Here is a 12,732-nt window from a genome sequence, read left to right on the forward strand (position 1 = left end):
AGTACCAGTGAAGCATTACTAAGATACTAATTCCAGCACATCCTGACCGACTGTTACTGCTGCTGTTATGAAAAAGAAGGGAAAACAACATCTTGTGTTTTACCATAATTGCTTAAAAAATGCTTGCACTGGTTTTAATTTTGTCAGATTTCATGCGTGTAAGCAGATACTGATCATTTGAAGTGCGTAAGTTGTTTCTCTGTCTGCTTTAGATTGAGGAGCTGGCCAGTGCTCTCTCCTTCAGCTCGCGTCATTCCTCCCTCGACTCTCTGTCCAGCCTCGACTCTTGGTCTGGCAGCCCCGTTCCAGCTAGTCCAGTCCCTGCAGGTCGGACATCACCTCTTCACAGACGTTTCCGCATGTCTGCTAAGAAGGTCCTGCTCATGTGGGTCAGGGACCAGTGTAAAAAGTGAGTATTTTTTTTATATTGTACATATTTTAATATTTATGTTTATGGTGTAACCATTTTTTAACCTTGGCAATATGAGTTTTTGATGGTTAATAACATTCTTTTTTTGTTGGGTCTTTTTACTGTGACCTCTCTAAGTGCTTGATGCTCCACGGTCTGCTTTTTATAAAGTTAATAAAGTTTTGTCTCTTATCTGTCATCTAAAGTTCTGTTTTTTTGTTTTTTTTGTTATTTCTGTTTTTTTTTTTTGTGGGGCTTGTGTTTTTCTTTCCAGGGTTCATTGCTCTGTCAATGTGAAGGACTTCAAGTCAAGCTGGAGAAGTGGAGAAGTCTTCCTGGCCATCCTGTGTTCTCTCAGGCCTCAGTTAGTTGATCTCTCACTGGTCCAATCCAGAAGCAACCAGGAGAACCTGGAAGAAGCGTTTCATCTTGCTGAGCAAGAGCTCCACATACCCCGCCTGCTGGAGCCCCAGGGTGAGGCTGATTGAATGTTAGGGGTGTTTCACAGTAATATTTGTTGTATTTCTGGATAATAAGATGCACCGTTCATTTAGTTGGCTTTTAAAAGCCTAAGCTTTGATTCTCTAATAGGCAAACCTGCAAACTTGCACATTGTCCATAAAAGAAAATAGAACTCATCACTGGAAACAAAAGCAAACAAATGGATGCAATTAATGTCATTTGACACAAAAGGACACTCAGGGTGAGTTACTGCCATGCAGGACTTCAGAGAAACATTTTCTCATTTCCTTTCACCTCAGATGTTGATGTTAGCGACCCCGACGAAAAGTCTATCATGACGTATGTGGCCCAGTTTCTACAATACTCCAGTGACATGCCAGCACCCGACGACCACCTGCAGGTTAGCAATGAGACCACATCTTCACGTCTTTCATCAGCGTTCAGCACATCCTTCTTTCTTTTGATCTTCTACAACCTCCTTCACAAATTTAAGGGTGGTCAACCATCTTTCCACGCTTCTTCTTTCAACTCTGTTTTTCATGCTCTGATCTGGTGGTGCTGTCGTAGCTGTTTCCTCTGGTCCAGCCTTCCTTTTGCTCACTCGAGAATTTGCCTGCCCACTTTTCTCCAGCAGTTGCTGTCTCACCACTGCACGAGGTACACGATGAATCTTTCATCACTCTGTCACTTTTGGTATTGAAGTCTTTCGGTTGTCTGGTAGTTAATGATGCTTATTAATGTTTATAACTGTTTCTAACTGGCTGATAATGGCATAAACTGCTTGATCACATGGCCCTAACGCAGTTATTTGCCACAGTTAACAGTGTAATGGTAATTATTGACCACTTTGATTGTGAAAATGTAGGTTTCTCCATGTGAACGAGCACAACACGTGACATGCTGGCTGCAGCAAGCCGATCAGGAACTATCAGATGCATGGAAGGCTGCAGAGAACTCAAGTTATGCAGAAAAATATCAGGTAATGCAATAGAAGGAGTAAATCATGGATTCGGTGTGAGTAGGTTGCAAGGTTGAAGCATTATGTTTGATTTATCAGGTGCTTCAGAGCTTCACTGGCTCCTTCACTGAGCAAAGGAGGGCAGTGATGAACCTCCTAGCTGCCCTACGCCGCCGCCCTGAGCTGAATCAGCAGCAGTGTACTCTCAAGACAGCGTGGGATCATCTGGAGGAAGAGGTCATCTATTTTGCATAATAAGCAGCAGGGTCACGCTCAGGGTTTTAGCTACTTTTCCCAGCTGTGTTTTTTTTTTTTTTTTTAGTTATACTGCTGGTCTTTATACATTTGTGGGGACATCATTTAATAATTATGTAATAAGTAATTAGTGTAGAAAAAGGCTCCTTTTAGTGAAGAAAATTGCTCATACCAAGGTGTGTGTGTGTGTGTGTGTGTGTGTGTGTGTGTGTGTGTGTGTGTGTGTGTGTGTGTGTGTGTGTGTGTGTGTGTGCGCGCGCGATTGTGCAGCTGCAGAGGTGTAAAGCAGACTTGGACCTGAGTCTTCCTCCTCCTCTGGACTCTGTTGCTGCGTGGCTGAAACATGCAGAGGCAGGACTGGCAGAAGACACAGGGAGTGTGAAAGATCATGCAGATGCTGCTAAAGAAGCAAGAGCTCAACAGGATATCCTAAAGGTTCATTTGTTTTCAAGCTGCATAAGAACTCTGAAAGTGCATATACAAGAATGACAACATTATTTAGATTACATCTTAAGAAATTTTTTTTTTTTTTTTCAGATTTTAAATAAAGAAATGAGCTATTATGTCAAAATCGTGGAGACTTACCACAACATGGACGTCTCTGGGAACGTCGTGGTGCCCCCTGAAAAGTTTGATGAGATAAGAAAACGGTATGTGACCTAATTGTTAAAATCCTGTAATTACAGAATTTATTATAAATTATTATTACTATATACAGGGGTTGGACAATGAAACTGAAACACCTGTCATTTTAGTGTGGGAGGTTTCATGGCTAAATTGGACCAGCCTGGTGGCCAGTTTTCATTAATTGCACATTGCACCAGTAAGAGCAGAGTGTGAAGGTCCAATTAGCAGGGTAAGAGCACAGTTTTGCTCAAAATATTGCAATGCACACAACATTATGGGTGACATACCAGAGTTCAAAAGAAGACAAATTGTTGGTGCGCGTCTTGCTGGCGCATCTGTGACCAAGACAGCAAGTCTTTGTGATGTATCAAGAACCACGGTATCCAGGGTAATGTCAGCATACCACCAAGAAGGACGAACCACATCCAACAGGAATAACTGTGGACGCAAGAGGAAGCTGTCTGAAAGGGATGTTTGGGTGCTAACCTGGATTGTATCCAAAAAACATAAAACCACGGCTGCCCAAATCACGGCAGAGTTAAATGTGCACCTCAACTCTCCTGTTTCCACCAAAGCTGTCCATTGGGAGCTCCACAGGGTCAATATACACGGCCGGGCTGCTATAGCCAAACCTTTGGTCACTTGTGCCAATGCCAAACGTCGGTTTCAATGGTGCAAGGAGCGCAAATCTTGGGCTGTGGACAATGTGAAACATGTATTGTTCTCTGATGAGTCCACCTTTACTGTTTTCCCCACATCTGGGGGGTGGATCAGTGATGGTTTGGGTTGCCATATCATGGCATTCCCTTGGCCCAATACTTGTCCTAGATGGGCGCGTCATTGCCAAGAACTACCAAACCATTCTGGAGGACCATGTGCATCCAATGGTTCAAACATTGTATCCTGAAGGCGGTGCCATGTATCAGGATGACAATGCACCAATACACACAGCAAGACTGGTGAAAGATTGGTTTGATGAACATGACAGTGAAGTTGAACATCTCCCATGGCCTGCACAGTCACCAGATCTAAATATTATTGAGCCACTTTGGGGTGTTTTGGAGGAGCGAGTCAGGAAACGTTTTCCTCCACCAGCATCACGTCGTGACCTGGCCACTATCCTGCAAGAAGAATGGCTTAAAATCCCTCTGACCACTGTGCAGGACTTGTATATGTCATTCCCAAGATGCATTGATGCTGTATTGGCCGCAAAAGGAGGCCCTACACCATACTAATAAATTATTGTGGTCTAAAACCAGGTGTTTCAGTTTCATTGTCCAACCCCTGTATAAGTCTTGATTTTTAAGAAACATGACAGTAGTTTGGTTGCACCTTCATTTTCAAACAGTTTAACCAACATTCGCGTGTCAGCCAAGTATCACGGGATCAGGTTGGAGTACCAAGAATCCCGTCACACTGTCCTGGACCTCCTGAGCCAGATCAGTGCCAAGGTCCAATCCTGGAAAGCTCCCTGCAGGTCTCAGGAGTCCATCCACGTTCTTCTCCAGGACTGGCATGTGAGTGTAAAGGCTTATATTATCAATTCCAAACACTTGTGTGGTGAAGAGTGATAACTAATGTCACCTCAGGACACTTTATTTAGTAAGATTGAGCCCTTACAGTATAAACTATGTTCAGTGAGTCATTTGGGATCATGTTCTTCCTGGAAAAACATTAAAGGGGTTGTTTTTGTTGATTTGTTTTCTAGGAAACAATTGAGCATCAAGACCTGCTTTTCCTTCTGACAAATGCTTTCCAAACCCTGAAAGAGAAGGCAAATGTTTATACCAGCAAAGCAGCGCTAAGTATGGAGTAAACATATAGTTATATTGTCATGAACTCATTATAAATGGAATTTTTCTTAAAGACAATATTTAACTTTCACACACTCCTTACACCCCAGGTGAAAATTTCCAGCTCGTTAATCATCAGGTGAAGGAAGCAGAGCGTGAAGTTGAAACGGTCAGACAGGCTGTGACAGCTGCTCGAGGTACCATGGAGAGAGTTGTGTCTGCGTGGGAAACGTACAGCAAGAGCCTCGCTTCTCTACAGGCATGGCTGGCACAGGAGAAACATTTTCAGGCTCAGACTCCAGCTGCAGCACAGGTAGCTTTACCCCGTTTGTGCTGAAAAGAAGTCAGAAAGAATATTTTATGAATCTGCAGAAACCTTTGTGTTATTACAAAATCAGTAATTATACAATAATGGAGGAGAACATAAAATTTATTGTTTTTTTCTTTCCTTTTTTAAAAATTTGGACCTTGTAGGATATTAGTGAGTGGGCTTCATGTCAAGCTCAGTTAAACGAGGCGGGAAACTTTCTCATAGACGTGACGGAAAGTTCAACCAGCCTCAGTCTGGCTGAGCAGTTAAGCAAGGTCAACATGCAGTGGGCTGAATATGTGAAGAAAGCTATGTTTGTAAGTATGCATCTTGTTAGTGATTTTTCCACAGAAACATTTCATGACAGGACAATTAGTCTTCAAGTGTTAACACTATTAACTCAATGCCCTTTACTCAGGTCTTGCTTTTTATTGTGTATTTGACATAAAAGTTGATTTTCAGAGGCGTTAAAAATAAAAGAGCATGCATCAGTAAGGACTGATTCATTTTTTTTTTTAGGAAGTATCATCAGATCCCTGTGCTGGTGCATCATGTCTTCAAATGGTGCATTCACTTACCCAGGAGGCCAGCTTACTCCTCAGACAGCCACTCGAGGTGGCCTCAGTCCCACTGAAGGCTATCAGACGGAAATTACAGGTTAGCAACATTTCAAAGGGCTGAGCTGGTCAATGAATATTCAATAAACAGATAAATCTTTTGGTGTCTGAGCTACTGTCTCATACTCTTGTCTTTTTTTATTTCTATCAGTTACTGAGTAAAAAGATGGCAGAAGTGAACGTGTCATCTCTCAGCTCTTTGCCAGACTTTCAAACAAGTCACTTAGAAAAACTCCAGAAAACTCTCCCGCAGGTAGGCTGCTCACTGCGATGCAGGGATAGCTTCTTTTATGTTGTGTTAAATTAGTGCACAGGTGACCACTGTGCAAATTTAGAGCAGTCCAGTTTTCCTGTGTTGAATTACAGCAAACAAAGGGCAGTGGTCAGCCTGATTGTGTTTATCTGTAATGCAGATGCTTGTTGAAGCAGCGGGGGCCTGTGGGGAGCTGCAGCAGGCTGCATCCAGGCTGGAAGGTGGACTGGCTGAGTTGGATCGTTTGAGCACCGATGCCCTGGACTCTTACACTCACCAAAAGCAAAAAAGTCACAGAGGACACTCTACATTAGTACCTACAACAAAAGTCAGCAAATTAAAGCTTCGTGTTGTTTCTAATTATCTCTTTTGTCACAAAAGGGAAATATAGAGCGTATATAATGCTGTAAAATAATGTTTAGATTGGTTCTTAAAATCAATACATGCTTTAAAACTTCCAGGGGCTAATCTCTCGAGGCTTGCAGCTGGCAAACTGGGTTAAAACTGAAGAGATGGATCTTCAGAGCCTTGTTGCAAGACTACAGAAAACCTCTCCTCTGCAGCACCTCAGCACCTCCACCTTGAAGGACAGAATCACAGAGGCCGTCTCCCGCTGTCAGGTAAAGTAAAACAACAGATGCCGTAACTTTTTTCAGTCCCTTAAGAGTTACTTATATTCACACTGTTTGTGTGTTTTGCATTTTTCCAGGAGATTCTTGGGATGCTTAGTTCTCTTGGGTTGAAGCAGGAAGCTGGTGAATTTCCTGAGAATCAACCACCTTTTAAAACAATCTTTGAGACACACAAACAGTCAGAGATGGGGTTATTAGTTGTGGCCAGAACCAAACATGTCGACAACACTGGGAACATCATGCCCCAATCTCAGCACACGGATCAGCTTTCAGCTCACACTCCTCAACAAAGGACAAGAGATCCCCAGGGAAAAGTACATGAAGAAAAATATATTATTACATCCAACATAGTAGCCAATAGCTCGTCAGCAACTCCTCTTGTTCCAACTGCAAAAGAAGCTGAATCAGAGTTTTTGATTCAGCCTCAGTCATTTTCTAAATTGCCTGCTCTAGCTTCAGGTTTCGGTCAAAACGATCTGCGGCCACCTGCTACAACTCAAACTCCTGTCAGGGTAAAGTGTTCAGAGATACCAGTTCTCTCTAAACATGGAGCGAGTTCATTCTTACAATTTCAAACCAAGACTGCAGGACCCAGTTCTGTACAGAGCAATAAACCTCCACAACCACCAGTCGTGGTCCACAGTGAAGTCCATTCAAGAGCCCAGTCAATGGCAAGGAGCAGGCTGGAGAAGGCCAGGTTTCGTCTGCAGGGACGCATCCAGCAAGCCATGAAGTTATTTGGTGGCAAAGAGATTTCAGAGTCTGAAGCCAAGAAGAAACAGGTACAGTGCCAAACATCGAAGGAAAAAGTAAGAAGGACATCACTAACCCTGACAGATTTTTTTCCACTGTCACTTAAGCCGCAAAAGTAATTGAATGAGTAGCTAATTCACTTATTAGTTTACTTTGAGAGTATTTCAAGGTGAGTTTAAAGCCAGGCATCCATCCAAGTGTTTATTATTAAGTGCTTAAACAAAGCTTTATTGTAATTTAGACATGCTTTCAATGTTGCAACATCCAGACCTTGAAACGTACCTGAAACTTTCTTTTGAGGTCTGTGGTGTTTTGCTTTGAGTTGCCACCAATTTTGTTTGTGCGTCTCTGTACAGCTATATGTCTTTGTGTGCAGAAAGCTTTAAAAATTCTGCAACCTGCCATGCTCGAAGAGTTCCTCTGTGCGGTGGAAGGTTTTGGGGCCTTCTGCTCTGGGCCCCAGCTCCAGGACTTGATGCTCCTCTCTGACTCAGTCAGAAAACAGTGGGAGGTATGACAGGAACTGAACACATAGTCTGTAAAGGACTGATTAATCCGGTAGTTTCTATTTGATATTAAATCTAATGTAATGGCCTTAACCAGATACCAAAAGAGTTCACAAACACATCTAGAGCTTTCTTTCTTTGAATTATAACTAGCATCATTATCTTAAATTGGATTATATTTATTCTATTAAGTGTGAGTTAAAAGAAACTGACTTGGATTAAACATCGAATCCTTACATCTCAGCTGTAATGAGGTCATATTATGATATTCTTTTGCTATGGTTTTGCTACCATAAGCATAAAACAAAGGATATTTTTATCCATCCATCCATCCATACATACATACATACATACATCTTTTCTAGTATAGTGGAAAATAACAATTTTTTTCCTACAAACTCTCCTTAAAAATGTTTCTGCTTGTTTGTGTGACGCTCAGGATGTATGCAGAGAAATGGCTGCCTTTATTCCCATCTTGTGGTCAGAGATCAGAGAAGGGAAGCAGTCATTTTCTGTCGTGCGGTGTGAAATGCATACTAACGCTTTCAGTGAAGCTACTGCACAGACTGACCGTGATTCTTTGCAGCAGCAGGTACTTGTCTCTAACATAGTATTAACATGGGACTGTGCTGTGTTTGCAGATGATCAAATAGCTATAGAAAGAAAGATATTTGTTTTCAGTTTCTCAGGAGCTCATATTTCTCCCAGGCCGTCACTGAGGGAGCTGCATCTATTGAGGAACGTGCTGAATCCCTCAGGGAGCTGTGTGAAACACTGACGCCAAAGAAATCCTCCTGCCTTGCAACAGACCAGCTGAGGGAGTCAGATGAAGTAGAGGAAACACAACCCAGTGACACTGCAATCCCAGCTGACAGGTCCAATAATGCTAATACTAAGAAGGACACAGAAATCTGTATTTCTGTCTTTCCACTATGAAACTATGAAGCGGTGCCTTGAATGTTTTGTGCTTGTTAGTGAATCTCAGGGCTTACACGGCCAGTTACATTTTTAGCTCAGCTGTTTTGAAGAAAAAGTGAAGCTACTGTCATAGGGGCATCTGCTTTAACGTTGGCCATAACTTGAGAACGATGTGACCTAGGATGTTCAAATTCACACCATAAAGGCATCTACTAAAAATCTCAGATGAGTTTGAATCTTGCTGACCTGAACCTCAAGCTAAAGGTCAGAGGCCAAGTTTCCTGAAAATCTTGTGAACGCGATATCTTGATAACGATGTGACCTAGGATGTTCAAATTCACACCATAGATGCATTCTGTTAAAGCTAGACCCATCAAACTTTGCACACTTGTTCACTGACTACTGTAACAGCACTTTGACCACCCTGCTACCTCCCCTCTTACCCCTCCCCTTAAAAATCCATAACAGCTGAGCATTAGCACCCACCCAGTGGTGCTGAGATTTTGTTTGCTACATCTACAAATAATTTTCAGTTGATTTTTCAGCATCAGGTTCAAAGAAAGTGATCCATATCTGCACCAAATATCCAAGTGCCATCTCTCCAACAATGCTCATGCTAATTGGCTTCATAGCTTTCTTTGTAACTTTGCTGAAAGACAGACAAAGACACGCAATGGTGAAATTCCTCTGGGTTTCACAAAGTGAGCTCAGATTTAACGTGTATTATGGCCTAAAGCCGTTCATCAGTAAATAGAAGTTAAAAGTGCAAGAAGAATGTTTAATTTGATTCTGAAAACTGCATTTGGCTACATTACATTGAAATCTATTAGAGGCTTGTTGCATTAGAACCTACCCTTAAATTATTTTTCAAGTTTTAGGATTGTGAGTTGAATTTCAAGTGATTTACTTGAAGACGACAGGTTTTTATTTACAATTGTCACTCTGTAATCCTTCCGGTCTATTAATCTTAATGAGATGTCTGTTAGAATGAGCGGTTCGAACTGACCTTGACATCCCCCCCGATAAACATTTCTTATCTCAGCAGGGGAGGGCAGCCTGGGGGAGACGCCCCACTGAGTGCGACTGATGTGTCGGCCGACACACAGCCGAGTAACAATCTCCTGCAGAAACAAAGCGGTGATGGCCCACATGAAGACCGCTCATCTGTTTGTTATGCCGTGCCAGTCCAGCCTCATGGTGATATCCTCAAACCGAGAGTTCAGGACGTCCCATCTGACAAGAAAACAGACAGCGGGTCAGAACAGAATCCAAAGCCTTCACTTCGAGCCAAAGAGCAGCTGCTGAAAGCCCGTCTACTGCACATCGCAGAGAGCAGTCAACAAACCCAAACTCATACACAGGTATGCACAGATTACATCACTGATGTTCTTTATTTGGTATTTGTGAGCTCCGAGACTAAAACTGGTAATGTGGGGTTACTTTTCTGTCTCTTTTTTTTAATGCAATCAAATTAAGAAGTTTGAATTCAGAAATTAAATCTGGGATCAGAAATTTAAAGGCTCTACTGAAAATCTTAATTGCAAGTAAATTACATTTGTTATTAAAAGAAGTATCCAAGTATTTGGATTGTGAAGCCATAGATTTCATTTAAAACACTATATATATATATATATATATATATATATATATATATATATATATATATATATATATATATATTTTTTTTTTTTTTTTTTTTTTTTAATTTATTTATTTATTTTTCTCTGGGGGTGGATTCATCAGGATGGAATCTAATCTGAAAGATGTAAGACGTGTCTATGGGTCAGACCTGCTGCTGGGTCTATGGATAAGAAAGCAGGAGCAAAAAAAAAAAACACTGAAAATCTATGTGCAGATTTGTTTACACATACCTTTTGTGATAGCAGTAACAGTGATTATTTCCTTTTCTTTCATCAACATCTCTTTTCTAATTTATATATTTTTAGCCAATTACACATTCCAGATTATTAAATAAAAGCAGTCTACATGATAAAATGTAAATTAAAAACAGAATGCAATAATTTGCAAATCTCATAAGCCCATATTTTGTTCCCAGTAGAACATAGATAACATATCAAATCTTTAAAATGAGACATTTTACTATTTTATGAAAAATATGAGCTCATTTTGAATTTGATGGGAGCAACATGTCTCAAAAAAGTTGGGGCAACAAAACTAAGCACTAAAGTACTAAAAAGAAACAGCTGGAGGAACATTTTGCAACCAACCGGCAACAGGTCAGTGATATGATTGAGTATAAAAAGAGCATCTTAAAGGGGCAGAGGCTCTCAGAAGTAATGATGGGCAGAGGTTCATTGCAAAAAAACTGCATCTACAAATTGTGAGAATAATGTTCCTCAATGTAAAATACTGAAGGCTAATGTTATCAAAAGATTCAGAGAATCTATGCACAAGAAACATGATTCTGTCATGAAAATCACTGCACAGGCTCAGGAACACTTCCAGAAATCAGTGTCTGTGAACACAGGCCACTGTAAAATCTAGACATGCAGGTTAAAGCTCTATCATGCAAAGATGATGCCACATGTGAACATGATCCAGCAATGCTGCCGTCTTCTCTGAGCCAAAGTTCATCTAAAATGAACAGAGGCAAAGCAGAAAACTGTTCTGTGATTAGATGAATTGAAATGTGAAATTCTTTTAGGAAAACATGGACACCACATCTCCTATAGCAAAGAGGAGCAGGACCATCCGGTTTATTATCAAGGTTCTCTCTGGATACTCTCTGGAGTACCCATAGAGAACCCAAACATGTAGTCCAAAGAAATGCATATCTTTTTTGGTAATTCTAAATTGGCTGAAGGTATGTGTGTGGATGGTTATTTGTCTCTCTGTGTTAGCTCTGTGCAAACGGGGTGTAACCTGTGTCTTGATCCATGGCACCTGGGATAGGCCCCATTCCCCTGTGATCCTGAATGGGATAAGCAGGAGAAGATGGATGGGTGGATATTTAGACAGTGATTATTATGAATCTGTGATGTGGTTTCCAGTGTTTGTTAATGTGAACAGTGTCAAGGGTTAGCTATCAATGTGTCATCATGGCTGAGACTCCTGCTCTGGTTCATCTTCAGAGTATTTGTTCAAACACTAGTTCAAAAACACCAAGAAGCTGAATTCAAAGTACATGTGTGAGGTTAGGGTGCTATTTTTCATAGTGACAAAATGTTTAAGCAGCTAATAGTACTATATTATAAAACCTATATATTATATTTTTACAGCAAGATAGTTGCTCAGGATTATAGTAGGCACACTGTAAATTAACATTTAATGCTAGAAGATCTTGATGCTGTTTTTTGACAGTGAAATGTTAATAACTCTAAACGAATTTTATTTACTTTGTACATTTGAAGCAAGCTTCCTGATCAGAAACCAACTCAGCAGTTTTATTGGCTCTAAATTAGTTGTACAGGCAAATGCACCAGCTGTAGAACGCTAATCCTCAGTAATTGGATAGGCTCACTGCCCCGTCTTTTCCTCTTTTCTTTACCAGACTGTTAATATGTAACTCTCTCATCTCCCAGGCTGTTGTCAGGAGCAACACAGTGGAGACCAAACAGGAAGCAGAGCGGACCGTGATCCCAGAGTCGGCTGCCGGAGCTCAAGGAGAGCATCCCTCTGAACAGGAAGTGCAGGAAAGGTATGGGCCGCTATCCCAGTTAGGCTTTACTTCACATTGGTGTTGTTTTTAGGACTGACAGCTTGTAAAATACTAATATGCTAGTGAGATTAACTGGATGTCACAGATTTTGCATTACACTTGCTTCCCAGTCAGTCTCAGAAAATGTTGTGCTGAAACAGTGTGTAAATCTCTGTCCTAGTTATAGCGAGTTCTGCTCAGCATTTAAGTCTCGGCTTCAGAAGAACGAGCTGCTTTTGGAGACATTTATCCCAGATCCAGTCTCTATCCTTGAACTGGAGAACCAAAAGAAGCATCTACAGGCCAGTTTGAGCACCTACATTCACTAGAATTCACTTTTTGAAATTTATTTTTTCTTGGTCCTCTGCATACTAGATCATTTTTACAAACTAAAACTGACTGTTAAGCATTCATTTGTTTGCAAAGTCTAACTTTAGGCTTTACTATCATTGCTGTGATTGTTTCCCAAACATGTTTCACATCAACAGACTTTGATCCAGGAGACAGAAGCACTTTGGTTTGACGTTGAGCTCCAGTATGCCCGGTTTTCCCAGTTCCCCCAGCTGATGACTAAGGAGGAA

The 12,732-nt window shown here is 41.1% G+C and overlaps 1 protein-coding gene across 1 annotated transcript in view; it reads left to right on the plus strand.

Moving 5' to 3' along the window:
* syne2a (spectrin repeat containing, nuclear envelope 2a) overlaps positions 1 to 12,732 on the plus strand; it is an 86,593-nt gene that overhangs the window by 4,569 nt on the left and 69,292 nt on the right. Inside the window, exons 6-26 of the mRNA XM_030721973.1 lie at positions 213 to 409; positions 684 to 883; positions 1,171 to 1,271; positions 1,737 to 1,850; positions 1,929 to 2,066; positions 2,355 to 2,519; positions 2,622 to 2,734; positions 4,060 to 4,228; positions 4,420 to 4,516; positions 4,615 to 4,817; positions 4,979 to 5,131; positions 5,334 to 5,471; positions 5,583 to 5,684; positions 5,845 to 6,012; positions 6,146 to 6,304; positions 6,394 to 7,098; positions 7,446 to 7,580; positions 8,015 to 8,167; positions 8,257 to 8,450; positions 9,539 to 9,854; positions 12,036 to 12,151. Coding sequence (XP_030577833.1) covers positions 213 to 409; positions 684 to 883; positions 1,171 to 1,271; positions 1,737 to 1,850; positions 1,929 to 2,066; positions 2,355 to 2,519; positions 2,622 to 2,734; positions 4,060 to 4,228; positions 4,420 to 4,516; positions 4,615 to 4,817; positions 4,979 to 5,131; positions 5,334 to 5,471; positions 5,583 to 5,684; positions 5,845 to 6,012; positions 6,146 to 6,304; positions 6,394 to 7,098; positions 7,446 to 7,580; positions 8,015 to 8,167; positions 8,257 to 8,450; positions 9,539 to 9,854; positions 12,036 to 12,151 — 3,836 coding nt within the window. The remainder of the gene's footprint in view (positions 1 to 212; positions 410 to 683; positions 884 to 1,170; positions 1,272 to 1,736; positions 1,851 to 1,928; positions 2,067 to 2,354; positions 2,520 to 2,621; positions 2,735 to 4,059; positions 4,229 to 4,419; positions 4,517 to 4,614; positions 4,818 to 4,978; positions 5,132 to 5,333; positions 5,472 to 5,582; positions 5,685 to 5,844; positions 6,013 to 6,145; positions 6,305 to 6,393; positions 7,099 to 7,445; positions 7,581 to 8,014; positions 8,168 to 8,256; positions 8,451 to 9,538; positions 9,855 to 12,035; positions 12,152 to 12,732) is intronic.

The sequence above is a fragment of the Archocentrus centrarchus genome, chromosome 24 (assembly GCF_007364275.1).
Source record: "Archocentrus centrarchus isolate MPI-CPG fArcCen1 chromosome 24, fArcCen1, whole genome shotgun sequence".
NCBI classification, from domain to species: Eukaryota; Metazoa; Chordata; class Actinopteri; order Cichliformes; family Cichlidae; genus Archocentrus; species Archocentrus centrarchus.